Source organism: Rhea pennata, chromosome 3 (genome assembly GCF_028389875.1).
Source record: "Rhea pennata isolate bPtePen1 chromosome 3, bPtePen1.pri, whole genome shotgun sequence".
Lineage (NCBI taxonomy): Eukaryota > Metazoa > Chordata > Aves > Rheiformes > Rheidae > Rhea > Rhea pennata.
In genome coordinates, this window is record NC_084665.1 from 123,818,599 (window position 1) to 123,841,494 (window position 22,896).

The 22,896-nt window shown below is 34.4% G+C and overlaps 2 protein-coding genes across 8 annotated transcripts in view; one reads left to right on the plus strand and one right to left on the minus strand.

Annotated features, from left to right (window-relative positions):
- The window catches only part of RUNX2 (RUNX family transcription factor 2), a 144,517-nt gene that overhangs the window by 104,835 nt on the left and 16,786 nt on the right, over nucleotides 1-22,896 (minus strand). The window lies entirely within an intron of this gene.
- SUPT3H (SPT3 homolog, SAGA and STAGA complex component) overlaps nucleotides 1-22,896 on the plus strand; it is a 290,826-nt gene that overhangs the window by 6,209 nt on the left and 261,721 nt on the right. For 6 of the 7 annotated variants that reach the window (XR_009958047.1, XM_062573264.1, XM_062573263.1 and 3 more), the window contains exon 2: nucleotides 4,083-4,186. Coding sequence is in view for 5 of the 7 variants with exons in the window: in XM_062573264.1 (XP_062429248.1) it covers nucleotides 4,083-4,186 (104 nt within the window). In the remaining 2 variants the exon portion in view is untranslated. Of the gene's footprint in view, nucleotides 1-4,082; nucleotides 4,187-22,896 lie in introns of those variants that run through there. The other variant, XM_062573265.1, reaches the window with a different exon arrangement.

Below are 22,896 nucleotides of genomic sequence, written 5' to 3' on the forward strand. Positions count from 1 at the left end.
CTGTGTCAGAGACATACCATTTAATTTATAAAGTCTCAATGAAAAATAGAGAAGACCTATGTGATTCAGAAAATGCTTTGAAAACACTGAAAAAGAATGCATTTGCTGACTGTAATTACGCCCAGTTATACTCAAAACCTCTGTTAAGCCTTTCTGATTCAAATTTCTCTTAGGAGAACACAATTTTATTTAAACTAATGCAATGTAGGCTTAGGTCCGTTCAGTTTTTACAGAGCTAGAGCTGCAGTAATATAAATGTTTGCTCTTCTTGATTGAGTTTAGATCAATAAAATAACAGATCTAGTAGAAAACATTTTCTGTAATGAGTCTTTGAATGCACCATTCTTTAAATCCTCATGGCAGAATTTGGCAACAGTGGTCAGTGAACATATTTGAATAGCATGTCAAAGTACAAGGTGAGGTGTTGACTGTGACTTTTTTGAAGACTGCCTGTGTATGTCATCAAATGATGTGAAATAGCACAGATTAGGTACTCTGCAGAATACAGTGTTAAATTCAAATTATAGGAGCAGTAGAATTTCAATTCTTGCCTGTCTCTCAGCAGGATATTGAATAAATATATGGGCTATACATACAGCTCCATGATTAAAGAATGGTAAGTGTGAGTTAGTACCACTGGGGAACTTCACAGGGGGGCTGTGGTTACAAAGGATGGCTATGAACAGAGGGTCTGAGTATCTTACCTCAATGAAAAGGATGGGCCTAAACTTGATAGGAAAGGACTTAGAATTTGTTCCCTTCAACTGAAACTATTCTTTATTCTGCTGATTTATAGGGACAAGTATTATTTTCTAATATGACAGTTTAATGTCAAAGACGATGAGATTACAATAGTCTTTTAAAAATTTATTTACATTAATGATTTTTATACATATATAAAAATATATATTATTTTTAATTATATATTTGATTGCAATATTTTACTTTTGGGGAAAATAATTTGTAAAAGCCGGATGTATTTAGATAGGACCTCATAATTACTAGTTCTAAATAGTGTTAATCAGATGTTATCTTCTTGCTAGAGTTCATGATTAAAATAAGGCATGCTGAAATAATCTGTGACCTAATCTGAACATCTGAATTCATTTTGTAGAATATGGCGAACAGCTGCATTTCAGTTTGAAGCTAAAACAAATACAGTATATTGACCCATTGAAGATTACAGTAGGCTTTTCAATTCCATGTTAGCTGTACTTATTGAAGAAAATTGATTTGAGAGTGCTTCTGCTTTTGAATGACTTTTTTTCTTTTTAATGTCCGGAAGAAAGGAAATAAAACATACAGATGATGGGACTTTGATGTGTAAAGAAGTTAATTATCTAAACCATCAAACAAAATGTGGGCTGTGGAAGTAATTATTCTAAGGGGTCTGACGAAACCTGACAAGCTGTTGTTTTTTTTATGTCAAGAAAATGCTGTACACCTGCTTGATTTGAAAGTTAAATCATTTGGTTGCAGTAGGAGGAGCAAAGTTTTAGTGAACCAGTAGCTGATAAGCTTTCAGCTCCCAAACCTACTGATACTTGTGCAGATAAACAGACCTTCTGGATGCTTGATTAGATTGTTCTTGTGCATTTGGAGAACAGGAACCTTATGAAGTAATTGCTCTAAAACATTCCAAACAAGGCACTCATGAATCACAACCATTACATTGAGTTGGAAACTCTGTAGAACTGTGGCTTGATTCTCATTTCACGAGAATGCCTCTTAAATTAGTAGAACAGAACCACATGGATAGAGCAAAACGTCTGCCTTGGACATTTAAAGAAAATAGCCACATACTTTAGATGATGCAGTTAGTTTTTTAAAAAATCATTATTCTTTATGTACTGTTTAACCTTTGACACCTTAAGACACATATGAATGACATGTTTCAGGAACTTTTGTTCTGCAGCCATTTTAGAAAGTATAAGCTGAGATGTTCACCTAATTGTTTTCTCTAGGGTCTGGGTAAAATATCAAATACCAGAACTTAACTGTCCTGCACCATAACGTTCTAATCGTAAGAGCATGATGTATATTTGGGACCTTATTGTTTGTGCAATGAAATATTGATTGCCAAATGATAAACCTAAATAATCAAAAATCAAACTTGGTGGTCTAGGTTCTGCAGATGTTTAAAGGCATGTAGACTTAATTATATGTATAGATCCAATTAAGTTAATATGAGTACTGATGATTACGATTAATGTGGAGTAGAGGAAGAAGTAAGGACAGAGTAATTTTGTTGTCTGGAGTGTCTGCATAAAAATTTCCATGGTTTTAAATGATACTTTAAGATACTCCTTAGTCCTATAGAATTTACAATATACTGAAATTTATTTAAGAATACTGACAATTATGGTACTAGGTGTAAATGGCTACTTAAATGGATTATGATTAGTCTGAATGAACAGTAACATACCTAAAACATATAGACGAAGTATAAATTTCCAAATCTTTGGATTCTTCGTGGTACATGGTTCAGTCCCAGCCTCCCTGTCACTCCCTTTGATGTGTACATAGAGCTTTCCTAGAATATGCTGTCAGCTTACTTCACATTATAGATATATCTTAAAAAAAAAAATCACTAATTTGACTGTTTAGATTATATGACTCTTTGGTAACTGCTGATTATGGCAAGATCCTGCCAACACTTAAGCCTGGTGTGTAACTATTCATGTGATTAAAATCAGACTTCAGTGGGAGTAAACGTGATTAAAGTTGCATATGTGTGTAAGTGCTTGCAGGATGGGGACCTAAATTAGAATCTGCCTGAAGATAAACAGAAGTCTGGTAAATCTACTTGAAAGTGTTAATAATAAATAAAAAAAAGTAAACCTAAATCTAAATGCATAAACTTTTTATTATTTCTGGTCCATCCATATGCTATTATATTATTAGCCTTTGTAATACTAATTCTATCGTTACTTTTTAAAAAGATCTTAAACTTTGTATTTGAAGTATTATGGGATTTCTTAAAGCATTATATAAGTGATTGCAATGGTTTTAATAGCATTTGATATAAATCTGGTTTTGTACTGATTATGTTTTTAGAAAATAAATCTATCTTAAATTTAAAATTTTGAAGTGGAAAAGGTAAGATCTCTTTAGAGCTCTTACTGAAAACATCATGCTAACATCTGCTTTTCATTATCATTATTACTGGTACTGCTAATAGTAAAAGTATTGAGAGTATGACTGAACATTTACTAGTGCATAGCAAACCAGATAGAAGAGGAAGAAATGTGGTGGGAAAATATTTCATTTATCAGGTGACTTACATGATGCCTGCAGTTCTTTGTTAAAAATTGCCTGAAGAGAAAAACAAAATGACCTATTTTATATGGAGAGTATTTTCCATAAATTGATAGACTTTGATTAGTCATTCCTTTGGAAAATTAAGATATTTTAAAAAATGATCTTATTCAAAGACACTTGACTTTTATTAAAGGTGAAAACGTGCATGAGTTAGATTTATGCTTCATAGAATAAGAGTAGAACTGTCCAGGGTTTGGTTTGGATTTTTTTTTTAAAGAATTTTGTATAGAAAAGGCATTAAATATTTTATGTAAAGATAGGACCTTTAGCCATGTAGGTATTGTGATGATGTGCAGGTACCACTTTTTTTGTTTATAATACATTTCTATTTTAAAGACCTAAGTAAGACCTAGTATTTCTAAAAAAAAAAAAAAAAAAAAAAAAAAACCAAAAAAAAACCCCTCTGTTCATGAAGCCATGTTGTATCTTAACTTGATTTTTTTAGTATTCTGCTTTATTTCTCTTATCCTCAGTGATTTACTTGTGCTTGGGATAGCCTAAGAATGTGTTTTGGGTAGCAAGATACTGGTGCTTATGATTACCATATATACCAGAATAACAGTAATTTTATCTTAAGAGTTTCTCATTGGTACTTTTAGTGTTACGGCCTTATGAAATTCTGTATGAAGCTCAGAATTAGCCTTGGAATTTTTAAAGCACATACACTTTTATGAAGTGACATTTAGTTATTACTGTTTTTCTATGTGTTCTCTTTAAAATAAAATATATTTGTAAGTGCTATTATTTCTCTGTTTACTCAGATGAGCAGCAGTGTGGCTAGCCCGATGTCAACAGTTGCTTCTTCAAGCAGTGGAAGAGGGACAGGAAAATCAACAAGCTTTACGCCTGAACTGCAAAGTATGATGTAAGTTGTCCGGGAATCTCTGCATTAGGAAGTGTATATGGAAGTGATGGGGAAAGCAGAAACAACAGATATTAGCAATGGAACTGTTAGTGTTTTACTTCTGGCTTGGAAAATATTTAAAGGTGACTTAAAAAAAACCATGTCTTGTATTGAGACCCATGTTTTCTGGTTCTTCATCAAAGTAAGTTAAGTTTCATATTGTTGTATATGCTTATTTAAATGATCTCTTGTATTATCAGACAGGTAGGTACAGAAAGGTAGACAGTAGGTACAGGTATCTACAGAAAAGTAGACTGCTGAGATCATAATATTCATGATGGGATTAAGATACGGAACAGCTGAAAATAACTGGGTTTTGGCTGGTAGGAAGTAAAGTTGTTACAAAGATGAATTACATGGTGCTTATGTTAACACTGTAATTTTAGAAGACCAATTAATTGATCTTCCAAGCTGTGGTTAGAAAATTTTGTAGCTTACAACTTCTAAATCTGTTAAGTTAGTCAAACAGGTGGGTTTTGTCAGTCAGGAGGATTCCTTCTGTGAAGTCTTTATCTTGACTAGTAACCTATTATACTGGGCTGGCTGCAGATCTTCATTTGTTGGAAAGCAAACTATTTATCAGAAAGGTTGACCTGCCACTATATGACATTTTTCCCTCCTCTTTATGGTAAAAGAAAAGATGCTATGCTGAAAGGATGAAAGAAAAGCTCAAAGTGTGAGCTTGTTTTCCTGTGGATTGGTAGTCCTGATTTATCAGGCATTTAAAAAATATTTCAACTCAGAGCTTGGGAATATCTTCCCTCTAAACTTGCAGATAAAGAACTAGACTGTAGTGACTCAAATGTAAATATATGCATTTAAAAAAAATACATTATTATGAATGTCACTTACTGGGAGGAGAGAGGATGCACATTAGCTGCATGTAAAAGAGAGCTTTGCTTTATGAAATCTTGCAGAAGTATGCTTAAAGTATTTTTCATGTGTGCATTTGTTGGAGTTGAAAATGAACTGAAGTAAGCTAGTCCCAGAATACCAAAACCTACATCCATTCTTTCAAAAGATAGTGGTAATCTTTGGCTCTTTTTGCTAAAATCAAAGCTCTGGAAGATTATTCAGGATGTCATTTAAGATATGATGAGGTAAAGTAGGATGGACTTAACAGGGAATTAATTTTAGGCTACTGATCTTTACTTTGGCAAGATCCTTGAAAACGCTAAATATTAGGAGGATTTGAGAGCTTCTTTTTACAGTGTTTCTTTATACTTATTTATTTTTAGTAAGTTATACTTACTAAACCAGTAAGTTATACTTACTATACCAACCATCTTCTGACTATTAGAACTGTAATTGTATTTTAAAGACAGGGAGATTATATTTATTGAAATTATAGGCGAGTCCTGAGTGTAACCCAGATGCTATCCTTTTGGTCATTTTACGTTATGTTAGTAACTGTGTTGTTCAAAGTATATTCATTTATTTCATTTGTGGGACTGTGGCTTTTAATATACTGCCTTATATGAGTTAAATTTTAAATAATGTTATCTTAAGTGTTCTACTCTTGCCCTTTCCTGTTTCATGGTGTGGGAACTGAGGTTAATAGGAGGAAAGTTAAGGGTTTCTGTGTACTTTTTTTTCCTACAGTTTTTTTTTTCCATAAAGAGAAAAAAAATCTGAAGCCTCCGTAGATTAGAATTATTTACCTGGATAAGCTTGCATTACATTTGGCTTTTTTAATCTAATGGAAATACTTAAGGTTTTAGTATTACTGTAACATACTAGAAAAATTAACCAGATATTCTTTTTTAGTAGTTTGGTAGTTGTGAAAAATTCATTCTGAATGCAAGAGATGTTTTGGGTCACTTTAGGCTGCATTTGGACTGTTATTTTTTGTCAGTTAGGGACATGACCATGATGTATAAGAATGATCTAAACCTTTTTCATATTGCATGCCATCCTTCCCCTCTTTCACATGCTCAGCCTGTTCTTAATAGTCTCCTCTGGTCACTTGCTGCTGCTTTTAAGAGATGTGGAATTTGGGCTGCTGACTAAGCGATAGTGAGAATAATTACGTATTACTTGTTTTGTTGTATGTCATAGACTTACCTTCACTATCTTGTAATGCTTCCTGATATATACTGCCCATATAGCAATTTAGATAAAAGGAGTTCCCTAGCTCATTGTGGAATTTATTGGAGGTCCTTTCTAAAAAGTGAGAGATGACTTGTTCTCAGTTAAATATGCTTAAGAGATTTATAAGAGTATTGTAGGTGGAGCATGTGATAAATTCCACTAACGTATTTTTCAGTATAACATAAATGAGATAATGGTCTATTTTGTATGCATTGAATTGTCTAAAGTAGATGAGTACATTTTTTTTGTTACAAATCAAATAACTTTCTGTATTCAGTTCCTTCAGATAGAAAACATGAGTTCCCTCCAACAAGAGAATTCTAGTTATGTATTGTTCACCTCTATTATAGTGATCTATACTGAAAAATATATGTGATATTCTTTGGGGAGAACATGCAACCATGCCTTTTTAGTAAACAAACAAGCAAAAAAAAACCGCCAAAGCACAGACATGAGGTTTAGGAGTCAAAGAACCCTGTGCATCTCTTTAGTATCTGAAGAGCCTGAATTTTATTTAACTGTGCACTTCCTGATAAGTATTTTGAAACTACCCTCCCCGCCAGTATACACATGGTTCTGTCAGAATGTAAAAGTTATTGTTGGCCATATAAATGGAAGAAATAGACATTTTCCTCTTGCTTTAGACCAGCAGTTATACTTTGAATGCTATGCAAACAGCTCTTCTGTATTTTAGAATAATATTTTTGACAAGCAGTTTCACTGAACTGGTAAAGACTGAAGAAATTCCTTGAATGTAATGAGCACATTGAAAATAAAATTTTATTGTTTGCTGGAGAAAAAAAAAGAATTTTTAAATGATAAAGTGCTAGGGATGGACCACGTGGAGAAGAAATGACAACTGTTTCTTTTGGCCTGCACAGCAAAATGAAGTTACCACTTGAAATGAACTTTCCAGTCTGTGATAGAAACTGACATTCTTTTTTACAAACTGCATAGTATAGGAAGTTACAGATTCTCCATTTTAAGCAATTTATAACGATTCCATGCTGGCATCTTAAGAACTTGGGAAATACTGAAGACTGGAGGAGTACAGTGCAAAAAAGGTGACATACTTCTTAAAGAAAACAGAGACTGTTTCTGCATACTGTGTAAACTGTGAGATGGAATACTATTTGGACCTATTTTGGACAGTCTGTATGGAATAGATTTACCAGTAACTTTTGTGCAGTAAGGAGATGAATTTTTGAGAAATAAGTCATACAGGGACCTTAGACTTTAATCTAGAATGGCCTTTGGCAGTCATTGCTGATGTTAAAAAATGTACTGTTTCAAGGACTTAAAAGGAAGAAGGAAATTAGAAACAATTTTTCTAAAGTAGAATATCAAATATTGGTATAAGCCAACAGTGAGATCTGGAAGTTTATGGGTAAGACTGCCTCACACTTTGAGGGCGGTATCTTTCATTAGATTGCAACACACAGCATTTGTGTGTTGAGTCAATGTTTCATTTACCAGGATGCTTAAATCTGTGTGTAGTGTTAAACTTGTGTGGCGTTAAACTTGTGAGTAACCCCGTTTAAGGTGAGGAAGCTATTCACAAGTTATATTATATACCAACTTTTTGAACCAAAACATTAGGGATTGAGCTGATTTCTTTGGGGAATTTTAAGATATTCTTGCTACGTATATTATATACCAACTTTTTGAACCAAAACATTAGGGATTGAGCTGATTTCTTTGGGGAATTTTAAGATATTCTTGCAAATATTTTTCTGATTTATTTGAAAAGACAGCAAATGTACAGGTGTCTTGAATATGAAATCATAGAATACTGCAGAAAAATTGCTTTAAAATGCATAAAACCCTTTTTTATAATATATATAACTGCTATTTTTTTAACTACTAGTAAAAAAGTTCTGATTTTGCATTGATGCTTAGTACTGCTTACATTTAGAGAAATTCTAACATTTGTTGGAAGTAATTCCAGTCTGTATGATGTGTAATGTCTACGTAAATAGTTCTAGATATAGTTGGTGATAATACTTAGCATGCTGTTTATTTTTAGAGGAGTACAGAGGTAAGTAAAAAAAATACAGCAGACTGTCACAGGCCACACAAACACAGAGTGTTTGGGAGTGGTATACTACATGTTATAATACATTTACATTGATATGCTTGGCTTTTAACTGTTGAGACTTTGAAATTATTTAATATTTAATCATAATCATTTAAAAGAACATAATGCTAGGTAGATTTTGCTTTGATTCACACATTCTTTATTCCTATTTGTGTGTATTATTATATAATCATAGAATTTATAAAAGTGGATGTTAATCTGAAAAAGGTTTTCAGCACATCTAGTGCCCTTTGCTAAGGTTTATTTTCATAATTTCATTTGGCTGATCTACAGCCTGTTTATAAGTGAACTCCTAACCTTAGGTCATAGTTCTGTCCAGGAGATTATAACAATGATGATTTCACAGTAGCAGTCAAAATTCATAATGTGGTTCAAGTAATCTGTGCTGTACTATAAGTACTACTTATAGTTTGATTTACTGGAAACCATAAGGTTCTAAATACTTTTATTGAACAATATTTTTTTTCCTCTGTAATAAAATGTCTTGATTATCTAAGCTTTTTCTTAGCTAATTACAAGAATGAAAAATACTAATTATTCTGACCCTTTTGATCTAAGTTATTTCAGGACATGCTTTACTACTTCCATATTTTTTCTCAAAACTAGTATACATAGGAAACAAAGGCCATACTCAAGGTTAGTTTAAACTATCAACAGAATACTTAAAGTGAAAAATTTCCAGTGGCAGCTATGTACTTAAAACTAATTTGCATACAGCATACGTATCAGTTGCGTACAACTCTGATTCTGCATACGATTCAGTGTTCAGTATTGCATGTTGCAGTAATTTTATGACAACTGAAAAATTAATGGATTGGGCCCTTAAATTATGGTAAGTCTTTGAGTTATGCAACACGAAGTACTGATTATTTATTCTTTAGTGTTGAAGAACCTGTTTTCATGTCTACTGCATTTTTTATGCTACGTGCTGATTCATAGGTTATGTTGGGCAATATTACTACAATAATACAAGCTGGTTGAAAGTGCTGTTCTTTTCATGAATTCTGTATTTTTTTTTTCCTCAGATTAGTAGTCTTCTGCAACTTAAATCTATTTTTTTTGGTCTTCTGCAGCCAAGTATTTGGCCTGAATTTTTTTTGTCAACTAAAACATATCTGCTATATTAAAAAAAAAAGAAACTTTTTAAATGAAAGATTAAAAATGTGATTCTTAAAAAAAAACTACTGTCTGTAATAGAAAAGGTCTTATTTTCCCTTAACTGCTTAGTCAGAATTATTTATTTTTATAGAGACTACTGCAAATGGATGTATTTATTAGGACTAGATCTTCTGATTGCTTGTGTTTGAAGTACGAATTTTGAGGTATGCTTTTGTATGATGTAGGAAGTCATCAAAGACTGCACTAGTTTGCTCATTGGCTGGTTATGTGGCTGCTTATAGTCTTGCTTGGTAAGATCTGGATATAAATTTTGTAAAAGCTGCAATTCTTCTCTCTTTGCTTGTATTACAAATTAACTTCAATGCAGAGCAAGATGGAAATACGTGAGGAACTGATTTTATTTGTTGTTCCTGTGACCTCAGCCCGTATCTTGAAGATTATCTATGTGGATTTGTGACTGTGCCATTTAAAGCCTTTCTGAAGTCAGAGTTCTATTGCTGTGTGAGAAAATAGCTGCAAGGATGCAGTTATGGGAGGAGAACCTTAAATACCTGCTTAAATGGGATGCTTTTATGATGTCAGCATTTTCTAAAAATATGTAATTCAACTACTCTTGCTGTAGTTGCCACTAAAATAAAAGAATTCATTAACATAATATTCAGTTCAGTGCTGCTAGTTAATACGTTGTTTCTAGACAGTGAAAATAGTCGTTCCATAATTCTTATTTCAACTCCTTTTAGGTTGTAGCTTATACCCATTTGTAATGTACTATAATGTTAGTGTGTAATACAGATCTTAAACAAAAAGGAAGTACTACATTTTTATTATAAATATATAAAAATATATAAAATAATTGTAATTTTCTTAATGTGGAAAATGATGAAAGTGCCTCGGTAACAATTGGGACTAGTCGATAACTTTCATTTTATTAAGGAAGAGCTCTTAAGACATATCTGCCCAGATCTTGGGATAGTTATATGATCCCCGTTACAGGAGTATTTGAATAGTTTCTCAGCATTCGTAATTCTTCCTTTTATTTCCCTCAGCATTTTATAGGTTGGTTAATATGTGTGTATTTGTGTCATTATCCATGTGTATGCAGGAAGAGTTGAGTAAAGAAAAGCTAAGCAGAGATCATCAGCTCCATTGAACTCTTCTGTTTTGTTCCGTTGAATTAACAGATTTCATTAAGAGAGCACTATAAAGATTACACGCAATCTACTGCCATCTGCTATCACTTCTGTGTGTTTAGTATCTCTTTTTCCAGTAAACTGTAGCAGAATGAATAATTGGTACTGAGCACAGGTATGATGAAATAGGACAAGAAGTTGGTAATAAGGAGTAAGAATCCGAACTTGGAGTATTCAGTTTGGGAAGTGGTGAAGAATGGTTTCAAGGATGAAAGGTGCCGTTTAAAAGTCCTCAAAGAGAGGGTGTCTTCTACATTTAATGAAGGTTTTGCATTTAATGAAGATCTACATTTAATTTACATCAGGTGAAGAAGCTACATTTCAGTTGTATTTTTCTCTATGTGCTTATGCAGCTACTTGAAGATGTATTTAAGTGTAGTGAATGCCACAGAAATGTTAGAGGTTGATAGTTAGCTATGTACGAGGCCATACATAGGCAACACATCTGAGTTAAGAGAAACTTTCATTCCATGTTTACATTAGGGAATAATGTTCTTGGAACTCTCAACTCTGCTTACTTAGAATTTCTTATCAATTCTGAAATAACAGTACCTTGAGGAATAATGTAGCAATTTTTTATATGTGCAATGAAGTTATCAAAGGCATGATCTCTGAACTGTCTGTTTTCCCATTAATGTATTTGGATAACTCCCACTGATTTGATTTGGATTAGAATTAGTTCAGCACTGAAGGTGCCTGAAAAGCTCGCTGATTTCTTCAGATACTGAGCATAGCCTTTCTAATTAGAGACATTAGGTCTTAAATGTTTTCAAATACAGAAATGCCAGTATTATTTAATAACAACAATATTTATACATGCTAAAATATTGCTCCCTGAACCTTTTAACTGATAAGAAAACATGTCATTCACTGCTGAAGAAATACAAGCCTAATTAAAAAAATGAATATACATTTTATGTTGACTGCAAGAAATAACTTACTGTTAAATTACTGTAAAATTTTATCTAGTTAATGTTCCATATATGAATTAATAAGCTGAACTTCTGCAGCATGTTCTTTATCTGACTTTCAGCTATCCAGAAGCTTTGTCATTCTTTTTAGCCATTACATTCAGTTTACTACTTGATTTCTGAAAACATCTAAGTGACTATCCTAGTTTTCAAAACACGAACAGGTTTTCATAGGTCTCTTTGTGATAATGGGTTTCATTGCTAGTAAGTCTAGTTGTCTGTTGTTAAAACATAGCCTTGATTCCTTTGTGTTGTATTTTTTTTTCCTGTTACACCCAAATGTATAAGCTTTGTTTGACTGAGTGACCCTAGTGAAGCAGATACAGGGATAAATGTAAAGAAGGTCTTTAAAAGTGTTGGTTTTCATATGTCTTAAATTTCTTGGAATGCAGAGCACATGCAGACCTTGAATCTTCTACATGAAACAACTAAATGATTATAGTGAATAGGAAGTTATGCTGAACAGACAGTCTAGATGATTGTTTTTAATGAAAACATCCAAAATTTATATAGCATGCAACCCAATGAATACTGAAGTTGAATATTAATAGTTTGTTTTATCTTCCTATATGATGAGGTATGATAGTACTCAAATACTTTATTAAGAGTTCAGTCACTCTTAGGCTTATCTCTCTCTGCTTTGAAGTTGATCGGTAAAAGCATCTGACTTTGGAGAGTTCCTTTGGAATGCAAGTGAAGCAGCAGTAATGACCTGGCTTAGAGAGCATTCTGGTTAACCAAGCTGTAATTTGGGATTGTAAAGAATTTCTCTATTCTGTCCTATACTTGTTTACCATATTTGAACTCAGAATTTTGCTGAGATTGCATTGTTCAAAAATAACCAGTTCAGCCTCCTATGCTGAAATCCTTCATGACATGACTTTTTTTTTTTTGTTTTTTTTTTCCTTCTTAAGTAAAGAGACAGTGGAAGGGCAGTGACAACAGACTTGTTTATTACTTAGTGCTTTGCTTTTTTTTTTTTTTTTTTTTGTCTGCCTTATTTAATATTTTGGGCAAGAGTGGTATGAGATAGAAAACTAGGAACAAAACTATTTTTTTTTTTTTTGTAGCTAGGACAGAGTAGAAAAACATTTATTAGAGAGAAATTACTACAACTCTTCATGCTGCTGATCTCACGTGACGTTTTTCAACATTCAAAGACAGAAGCAGTCTCTTGTTTTTGTGTGCGGCACTTAGCATAACAGGATTTTGCTCTTTAAGGAGGTCTGTTTTTTTTTCCCCCTAAAAACTGATAATGAAATGCAAGAACTTAAAACTGAGTGAATACAGAGGAAGCTATTTTAAAACTTATTATCTTATCCTATCATGTTCTTCGACCTCGTTTTTAAGTATAATTATTCTAGATCTCCCTTACCGTGATTTAATTTTATCTTTTAGTAGCAGAGTTCACTTGAAAGATAGTCTGAACTTGGGCCTTATTGGTGTCAAATACTCGTATCTGAAATGCACTTTTTCTCCTGCATATCTGCTTTCTTGTTGAGTATCTTGTCTCTGCTCATGAAGGGAGGGGAAAAAGGAGATGGAAGATCTTAATTTAATTATGTAGCTGTTAAAGTATAGAGCTGTACCTGAGCACCCTTCTATCTAGAGGAAACAAACTACTGAAACTGTTTACAAACTGATGAAGAGACTTTCCTATAACTAATTTCAAAGTTGCAGTTGTACTCAAAGTTCTTAAAAACATTTTTTTTCTTTTTTTTTTGGAGGGGGGAGAAGGCTGGAGAGATTAACCTAGATACTAGTTTTTATTGTAAACAGAATTAACTGAAATTCAGCATTTATCTGGGTTAAGTACCTCTCATATTTCTGCTCTACTAGTACTATATTTTTCTCTTGACAGTTCAAAGTTAATGTAGGTTTTGCAGTTAATTTTTCACATCTATTATAACAATAGTAAGAGTTCCTTTAACTTAGGCTGCAATACATATAGTTCTGCTCAATTATTTGCATCTAAGTTCAAGATGCAATTTTCTTAAAATATATCAGGACAGAAGTGGGGAGAGACAAGTTAAATTTAACAGCTCAAGGAGCCAATTATCAATTATGAAAATATAATTTAGTATGTTTAGTACTTTCTTGAAAAATAAACTTTAAAATGCATGCATATGTGTGTATGTATGTATCTGTCATGGTAAACAGGGACTGGTTATGTAGGATGCGTTATAAAGATCCTTTGTCTTTGCATCGGACTGGGTGATCTAGAGCAACACAGTTTGGCATTTAATCTGTGACGTGTGGAAAAACGTAAGCTTTTGATATCGGGAGAACTGATAGGTTGCTTGGGGTTTGTGATTGTTAGACTAGTTGGCAGAAAAGCTTTGGGTAGCTTGTAAATAATTATATACAACTTCTTAAGTAGGTCCCATGCTTGTGGGTTTTTTTTTTAAACGAAACATTTTTAAAATGTATGGTTACAAGATTCTGAACTTAGCAATAACTTCTTGGTTTCAGATTTTCACAAGTTGCTTTAATGTATCAGGTAACAGCTAAGGAAAAGATTTTTTGAATTGGGAAATGAACTGTCTTACTTATGAAGACATACATATATTGCAATTGAATAGTGATTAAACCATAAGCTAGTAAGTTAATCACAGATATTTAACACTTTTTGTTTTTCCCCTCATGTAATAAATTGTAATATGGCAGCATTAGCAGACTGAATTGAAAATACAATTTAATTACAGCTATAGCCATAACCAGTGGATATGTCTGTTCTTACTGCTGAAGTCTTTAAACTGCATCTGCTTGCATGACTCATAATCTCAATCTATTTGTTGTAGTCACATCTAATTTGACAGTACAGATTGTGTGTGTCAGTAATTAACCTTGTTGCAGAACATTATTCATCCATGCAGCACAGTAGGGAGATAAACTTTGTAATTATGATCTGCTTTTTCATTCTGATGTCACTCCACTTGGTGGAATTATTTACAGTCACATCAGACTGAGCTGAGAGTTAGAATGTACATACGGGAGCAGAATTAGGAGCAGAAAAAGAAAACTCTTCAGATTTCACTGTTCTAAGTCACAGAATAGACTTGGAGTAGTCTTCTCATGTAGGTATTCTTTCTGGCTAGTTCAGCAGGATACTTCATGGCTTTATGGAACATTTTGTGTCTTTTTTTGTAAGACACAAAGCCTATATGATCTTCCTCAATTTTTGCTGGACTGATGCTTGTATCTGCCTGCTGTGGTGCAGGACCGCTTCTTCAGAGGTATAAGATAGTGCTTAGTGGCTACAGAAATGTGTTTTTCTCTATCATGATTTCAAAATAGTAATTTAAATCATGATGTTTTCCTTAAATTGATCTGTAAGGTTATTACTTTCTCCCGAAATTCCACATTGGATCTGGAACTTAAAATAACCCAACTAACTAATGATGGATGAAGTAGCTTCTTCCCTTGCACTGTTTCTTGTATTTTGTAAGTAAGTGACACAATCAAATCTTTTTTTATGTACCTAGGAATATAAATGGCCTTAATTATCATCATACTCTCCATTCCTATCCATGATACTTCTACTTACTCTTCCATTTGTCTTTGTTATTTTATTATTAATCCTTGAATTTGATTTTTTAAAGTCACTTAGTGTAGTGTTTGGTCTTTTCCTCTGTTTCTATAGCACCTTCTATAATGATGCACTAAGGCATTGCAGTTATTAGAAGGGAATCCTGGCCCATGACCATGAAACAACTGAACACTGTTTATTTCAGCTTAGCTGTAGATGGGGTAATTGGTAATTTAACAATTGTGATATTACTGGATAGCCAGAATGTCAGTAAGACTAATCTGAGAGCAAGAAACATCAATATTAGCTATCACAGACCTTTGCGTCGCTTTTGGAGACCATGTGAGGATATTGACCGCAGTGCCAGTGCTCTAGCATCACAGTGGTTTGATCTGAAAACTCTTTTAATTTTATTTAATGTTTTTTTGCTCCCCCAGATTTTAATTTTTAATGGCTGACTGGGAAGAGGGGAAAGGACATGAGTGACGATAGTCTCATGGTGTATATTAGGTTTATTCTGCAAAGTAATATTGTCAGTTTCTTACAATTAATGTTAGCAATGATGTGTGTGCTGAACAAACAACTTATTTGTTCTCCGGATTTGGTGGCAGTGACTTTTTTTTTCTGTTTCAGTTTTCAAACAAAGCTATGAACACTTTCTGGGGTTGAACAGCAGCAGCTACTGACCTAATGTTCTCTTCTCTGAGTGATAATGTTTCTTTGTTACTTATTTTTAGCTCAGATTGTTTTTCTCCCCTTTCCCCTAACATGATTTGTACAACCTTTAGAAAACTGAGTAGTTGTGGTTTTGAATCATCTTCCATTTCTAGACTGAATGAGTATTTCTGAAGAAGCACTGGCTTGCTTGTGTGTGGGTCTTTTTCTTGCTTAAAAAGACAACAGCTATTCAATGGTCTTACCCCGAAGAAAGAAAGAGGCAATACTACAGACCCTTATAAGCCTCTGTGGTGACCCTGGACATGACGATGTGTTAAATAACCGTTTCATTTTGAACCGTTCTTATACTGCTACCCTGTTGTTTTCCCTTAACTATGATTCAGCGTCATTTGGATAAAATATCTTGAAGCAGTATATTTTGGTCCTGAAATAAAGTATGACTGTTTGTTCTGAAACTATAGTAATACTTAGCTATGAATCAGTCTATATTTGACTCCTTGTTTTGCGTACAAAGCTTTTAACATAGCTGGTACAAGCCTCAGTATGGTTACTTGTGCTTTTGGTGAAATGCAAGAAGATAGTTTAAACATCTGATTTGTACACACTGATATTAAGAAAAAACACCCCCCCCCAAATTTATAGGAACAAATTTGAATTTCACAAAAATCTAAATAGTTCTGACCATTTTAAAAGCGTGGGAGAAAGCAAATAATAAATTTAATGATAAACTATTTATTTCCTATTAAAAAGTTATTACTTCTGTATTAGAAAGGTTCTTGTTACACACTTCACAAATATGGTAATCCTCCTCCCAGCCAAACTGGCTATTTTTAGTTGTTGTGTAACTATTTATTCTGCTTGAGGTGTTCATAGGAAGTCAAGAATTTGAGGGGTAGGCCTGTGCTTTTTTTGTGTGCTTGTAATTATATGTGTGTTCATTAAATGGGCATATACACACATGTGCGCACACAGTTTGGAAGTATTTATATGCAACTTAATAATAACCACAGAATAGAATTGGAGTAAAAGTTAGATTGAAGGGGACTTCTGGAGATCATTTGGTCTAACCCTGCCTAGAGCTTAGATCAGGTTGTTCTACAGCTATATTATAGGCTGGTCAGCCCCACCTCCATCCCTGGAAAGGGGATGGAACAGCTCATTCTGGAGGGCATCTCCAGACATATGGAGGAAAAGAAGGTGATTAGGAGTAGCCAGCATGGATTCACCAAGGGGAAATCCTGCTTAACCAACCTGATAGCCTTTTCTGATGGAGTGACTGGCTGGGTAGATGAGGGCAGAGCAGTGGACGTTGTGTACCTTGACTTCAGCAAGGCTTTTGACACTGTCTCCCATAACATCCTCCTAGAGAAGCTCAGGAAGTGTGGGTTAGATGACAGGACAGTGAGGTAGATTGAGAACTGGCTGAAAGGCAGAGCTCAGAGGGTCGTCATCAGTGGTGTGGAGTCCAGTTGGAGGCCAGTGGCTAGTGGCATCCCCCAAGGCTCAGTCCTGGGTCCCATCCTGTTCAATTTCTTCATCAGTGACCTGGATGAGGGCATGGAGTGCTTCCTCAGCAAGTTTGCTAGTTTGCTGATGATACCAGGCTGGGAGGAGTGGCTGACACACCCGAGGGCTGTGCTGCGTTTTGGAAAGACCTGGAGAGGCTGGAGAGTTGGGCGGAGAGGAACCTCCTGAGGTTCAACAAGGGCAAGTGCAGAGTCCTGCACCTAGGGAAAAATAACCCTGCTGTGGAGAGCAGCTCTGCAGAGAAAGACCTGGGAGTGCTGGTGGATGCCAAGCTGACCATGAGCCAGCAATGTGCCCTTGTGGCCAGGAAGGCCAATGATCTCCTGGGGTGCATTAGGAAGACTGTTGCCAGCAGGTGGTGGGAGGTGATCCTGTCCCTCTCCTCAGCCCTGGGGAGGCCTTGTCTCGAGTACTGTGTCCCGTTCTGGGCTCCCCAGTACAAGAGAGACATGGAGCTACTGGAGAGAGTCCAGCCTAGGGCTACAAAGATGATCAGAGGGCTGGAGCACCTGCCCTGTGAGGAACGGCTGCGAGAGCTGGGCCTGTTCAGCCTGGCAAAGAGCAGACTGAGGGGGGATCTGATCAATGTGTACAAGTCCCTGAAGGGAGGGTGTCAAGGGGACAGGGACAAACTCTTTTCAGTTGTCCCGTGTGACAGGACAAGAGGCAATGGGCAGGAATTGAAGCACAGGCAGTTCCACCTGACGTGAGGGGGAATTTCTTCATGTGAGAGTGATGGAGCCCTGGCACAGGTTGCCCAGAGAGGTTGTGGAGTCTCCCTCTCTGGAGATCTTTAAGGCCCGCCTGGATGCAACCCTGTCTACCATGCTGTAGGTGACCGTGCTGAGCAGGGAGGTTGGACTAGGTGATCTCCAGAGGTCCCTTCCAACCTTACTGATTCTATGATTCTATATGAGGAAAATGTGTACTTATTTTATAACCTCCTTTATTTAACTGCTATAACCTACGGTAGAAAACTTTTTTTTTCTAGCATATATGATAGTGTAATTACAGCTTATTTTCATATTATAAATATATTATTTATGAGTAATATTTAGAATAATATAGAATAAAAATATAAATATATTTTATATTATTAATATCAAACATTTATATAAATAAATATTACAGTCTAGATGTAGACTAGACCTTAATATTAAACAGAATATACAAATACTATAGAATATTTAATTTTTATTTTATGGAAAGTCCCTCTTACTTTCCTTAAGAGGAAGAAACATGTAGTCCTTATGAATATCCTGTATTAAATGCAATTGAATATTTAACTCCATACCGATCACTGCTTTTTCAGCTAGACTGCAAAACTACTGTAAATCTGTATTTTTAACCATAGTTGACAGAGTAATTTTGCATATTACCCTGAAAAAATGTGATTCTATGTTAAGAAAACCACCACAACCCCCAACATTCTTTATTATCTAATTTTTGGAGAACTTACAGAAAACATACCTCATTCAAAAATAGGCTAAATTACTATTTTATAGATCTAATTCTCACTTAAACTAAAATGTTTTGTGTTACATTAAGGCTGAAGAGCATTTTTGTTACCTTTGTAGGGCTGCAAATTGTCATGCCAAACAAATAATATTTTAAGGAAAAGTTTGAGCAAAACTGGAGAATTGATAAAGCTTTTGGAAAGAATGGAAGAATATCCCTCTATTCCTCCCTATTTTTATCATTTTTTTAAGTGTGAATAGTTTAGATTAAAAATCTGTGTCTTTGTTGCATAGTATATATGTATGTAATGCATGTATACATCTTTAACATTTTTGTTGACTTCCGGTTAATCTATTTGTCTAGCTATCTGGGAAGAAACAGAAATAAAAATGTTAGTATGAAGGAACAGGCTAATGTGTTCGAATGTATCTTCTTAAAAATCTCCTTTCTGCCTTAAAGAAAAAGCAAACCAATAATCCAAGGCCGTAGGAGGGGAACCGGTCTTAAAAATCTTTCGAACAGTCTGAAGGAGTCTTTGATGAAAGGCTGTGTTGCTCTACTCTTTATATATTCTAAGCTTTGTTACCGTTTTTCTCTGAATTATCTGCTGAGTGGGAATGCTGACTTTTTTGAGAGTGGTTTTATAGTAGTCTTTTGCCTTAGTTTTTAATGCACAAACACATAGCCTTTGCTGATGTCCTGGCAGTTTTAGTTTTGCTTTCCGTGTCTGGCAAATCAGTAGTGAAAATCAAATTTTATGCAATGCTGAAACACGTAATGCAAACTATGTAATTGGATTTAGCTATATGCAAATTAACTTTCAAACTGCAGGTGTATAAATGCTGATTGTCTCTGAATGGGATGTGCTGTGAGTTACAGATACGCTGGTGAACTTGGACTAGGCACATCTAAGTCTGTTTATGCCTACTGAACTGAAACTGCAAATAAGAAGCCTTGTATAGAAGACGCTAAAAAAAAATCCATTAAAGTGAACCAGCTTTTAATACATGTTAAACTCAGCTGGATTCGTAACTGGTGTCTTGCAGGTGAGAGGCTCTGTAGCTTGCTGGCAAATTTCCGTGTTCTCTGTTTCTGTGTTAAATGCCAGTCTTATACCTTCAAGAATGAGGCTCTCTTTTGGAAAGAAATGTGTTAAAACAAGCTCTGCCTGTGAGTTTGCACTGGCAGGATCTTCTACTCTGCATGCCCAGGTAGAACCTCTCACGTACTGGTGCCCGGTACTGACTTAAAGTGACATCTCAGGCAGTATCAACTGGGTCCTTTTAGACTGTGATCAATTTATACGAGAGATGACATGCTATTTTTTTCCCTGAAGAGTTACAAAATTATTTTTGAGACAACCTGGAAGTATTGAGTGATCAAAGACAAGTACATTTCTGGAACTAGAGTTAAGATGGTTATATTTATCCTTGAAATCTTAAGTTGGTTTAAAATCTAAAGCCCTCACCACCAGCTGTTTTTTATTTTAATCAAAAACAAAAGATCAGAATTAATGAAAATTGCTTATTTAATCATTGATTTAGAAACTTTATAGTGGGCATTTTATTTCTTCCTTTAAACACTTTATATACAGCAACATCACGTATGAGGGAAAGACATCAGTGGACTTACTATACTTTTGAAATAGGAAAGTCCTAACACTACTTTATCAAATGATAATTGAGGCCTTAGGCAGAAATCCTTGGATACTATAAGCAGCATTTTAACTGAGAACACAGAAAGTATATATTATACTAGCACTTGGGACACTTTTATTTAGTCTTACTTTCAGTAAAATTTGCTGTGTTCTAACTGACATACCTGATACAGTTAAACAAATTGTGTTTTATAACTAAGGATGCCTTGTGTCTTGGGAACAACATTTCTTCCATTCACATACAACTTAAAAAAAAACTGACTTACTGAATATAAATAAAATTGGAATTAGGTTTTTGTGTCGTTCTTTGCAAGATGAACACTAGCAGGTGTTGTCTAGCATCTAGTATTACAAATATTGGTAGCTACTTTCAGTAACAATTCACATGCGCTAGGCTACATATGTAATCTATTGCACCTAATTTGTTTTGGTAGCTTTCTTTCAAGGTATCCTTATGAATGTCAGTGTTTTGTAATATTCAGAGATTTACTTAACATACCACAAATGCATATTAACTTGCTAATACCGTGCATTTTCTGGAAAATTCACAGATTAACTGCTTTTCTCACTTACTCTTAACTCTCTAGAAAATGTTAATCTTGGGTTGGGGTTGCACCCCCAAATATTTAGGATAATAATGAACATGCAAGCAAAGCAAATGTAAAATTTTTAATCTTTTTGCTTTACAATGTTTGCCTATTTCATTTCTGAACCCTCATAAGCAGAACTATTGATTTCTCATCTTAAAACGTCAACTCTGATTCAAACTACCAAGCTACTTTTACTTGGATAATGAGTAGAAGGAAAACCTAAGAAGGAAAACCTAAGAAGCCTTTTTTTTTTCTTTTTTTTTCTTTCTTTTTTTTTTTTTTTTAAAGGCACAAGTTTCTTTATGTTTCCATATTGCCTTTCAGAAGCAGTATGCAAATTTAGATAATAGTTAAAGATACTATACTGGAATGTCTAATAATAGTTGAAAAAATTACACTGGAATATCTAATAAAGCATTAAAAAAAGGAAAGCCAAATTCATCATTGGTTCTTTTATTTACTTATTCTTTTTTTTTTTGACCAGCAGCTCATCATTTGATGTCGCTGTAACTGGAGAGTGTGTAGTCGTGTCTAATCACTTAGCACTTTAATGCCCTCTGACATGTTGAACTGATGATCCATCCATCAAAGAAGTTGTAAGATTCTCTGAAATCTTTGGTGTTCATTACCCTTTCTATGACTGTATTTCTGTGGTAGATAAAATGATCTTATTGCTTAGGATTTGTACCTGTTCATTAAACAGTTTTGGTCCCTTGGTCTATTCAACTACTACTGAAACAGTCTGAAGAGCTAGAATTTTTTCCAGTTTACCATAGCTGTCATTGCTATTTTGGTAGTCTTTTTTTTTCCCCTCTAAATGTGAGATGGTAAAAACATCAAGAACAATTGCTGCTACTTTAACACCACGCTAGGAATAATATTTATGAGTTTGTGGTAAGTGAAAGATTTACTTTCTTTTTGTAGAAGTAAACTGTAAAATATTGGGGATATTTTACTGCTGATCATAAAAATGTAGCTATCCCTCATGGCACCCAGACATTCAGAGAGTGGTCCACCTATTACAACCAAAGCTACAGGAAAAAATAATTGCAGGGCATTTTAAAATTCAAAACACAAAATAGGAAATGATTTTTGGACCATAGTTTTTCAAGAAATGGGGCATCAGTGAATGTCGACACACTTTACAACTCTACAGTTGCTTTTTCATATAATAAAATCATTACAATTTTAGTTGGACTGTGGAAGCTGTTTTTGATACATTTGCTTATAGTTGATGCAACAGCATATTTAAGTGTGTTTTATTTTTTTGCCAGATGTACAGGCAAAGTATGTATGTGTATCTTGGTCCTGTTCTTTGAGACTATTGGTAGAGGGTTCTTCATAATTGTCTTTTTATCTTAACCTTTGCATCTCCAAAGTTTTGATTATGACCTCCATCTCAAAGTAATTGACTTACCATAAGTTAAGGTGAGGTGAACTAAATTCAAATGGATTTGAAGTTGAAAGCTTATAAAGTCATATATCTGAAAAGCTATCAGTTTTCAAAAATCTGTGCTACTACTCTGTTAAAATTAACAAGGCATAGTCCTTTATAACAAAAGTGAAACTTTTTGGTGGGGGGGGGGGCGGGGGAAGGAGGTATAAAATTTGTATAAACCAAAGCAGCAGTTCTCTGCAATAAAACACATTAGCTGTCTTCACAGGGGTGTTTTCTAGCCATTTTGTGCCATCTGACTGTAAAAAAGCAGCTGGAAACCTGATTTAACTAACTAGTTAAATTGACAGTGTAGCTGCTGTTGTTA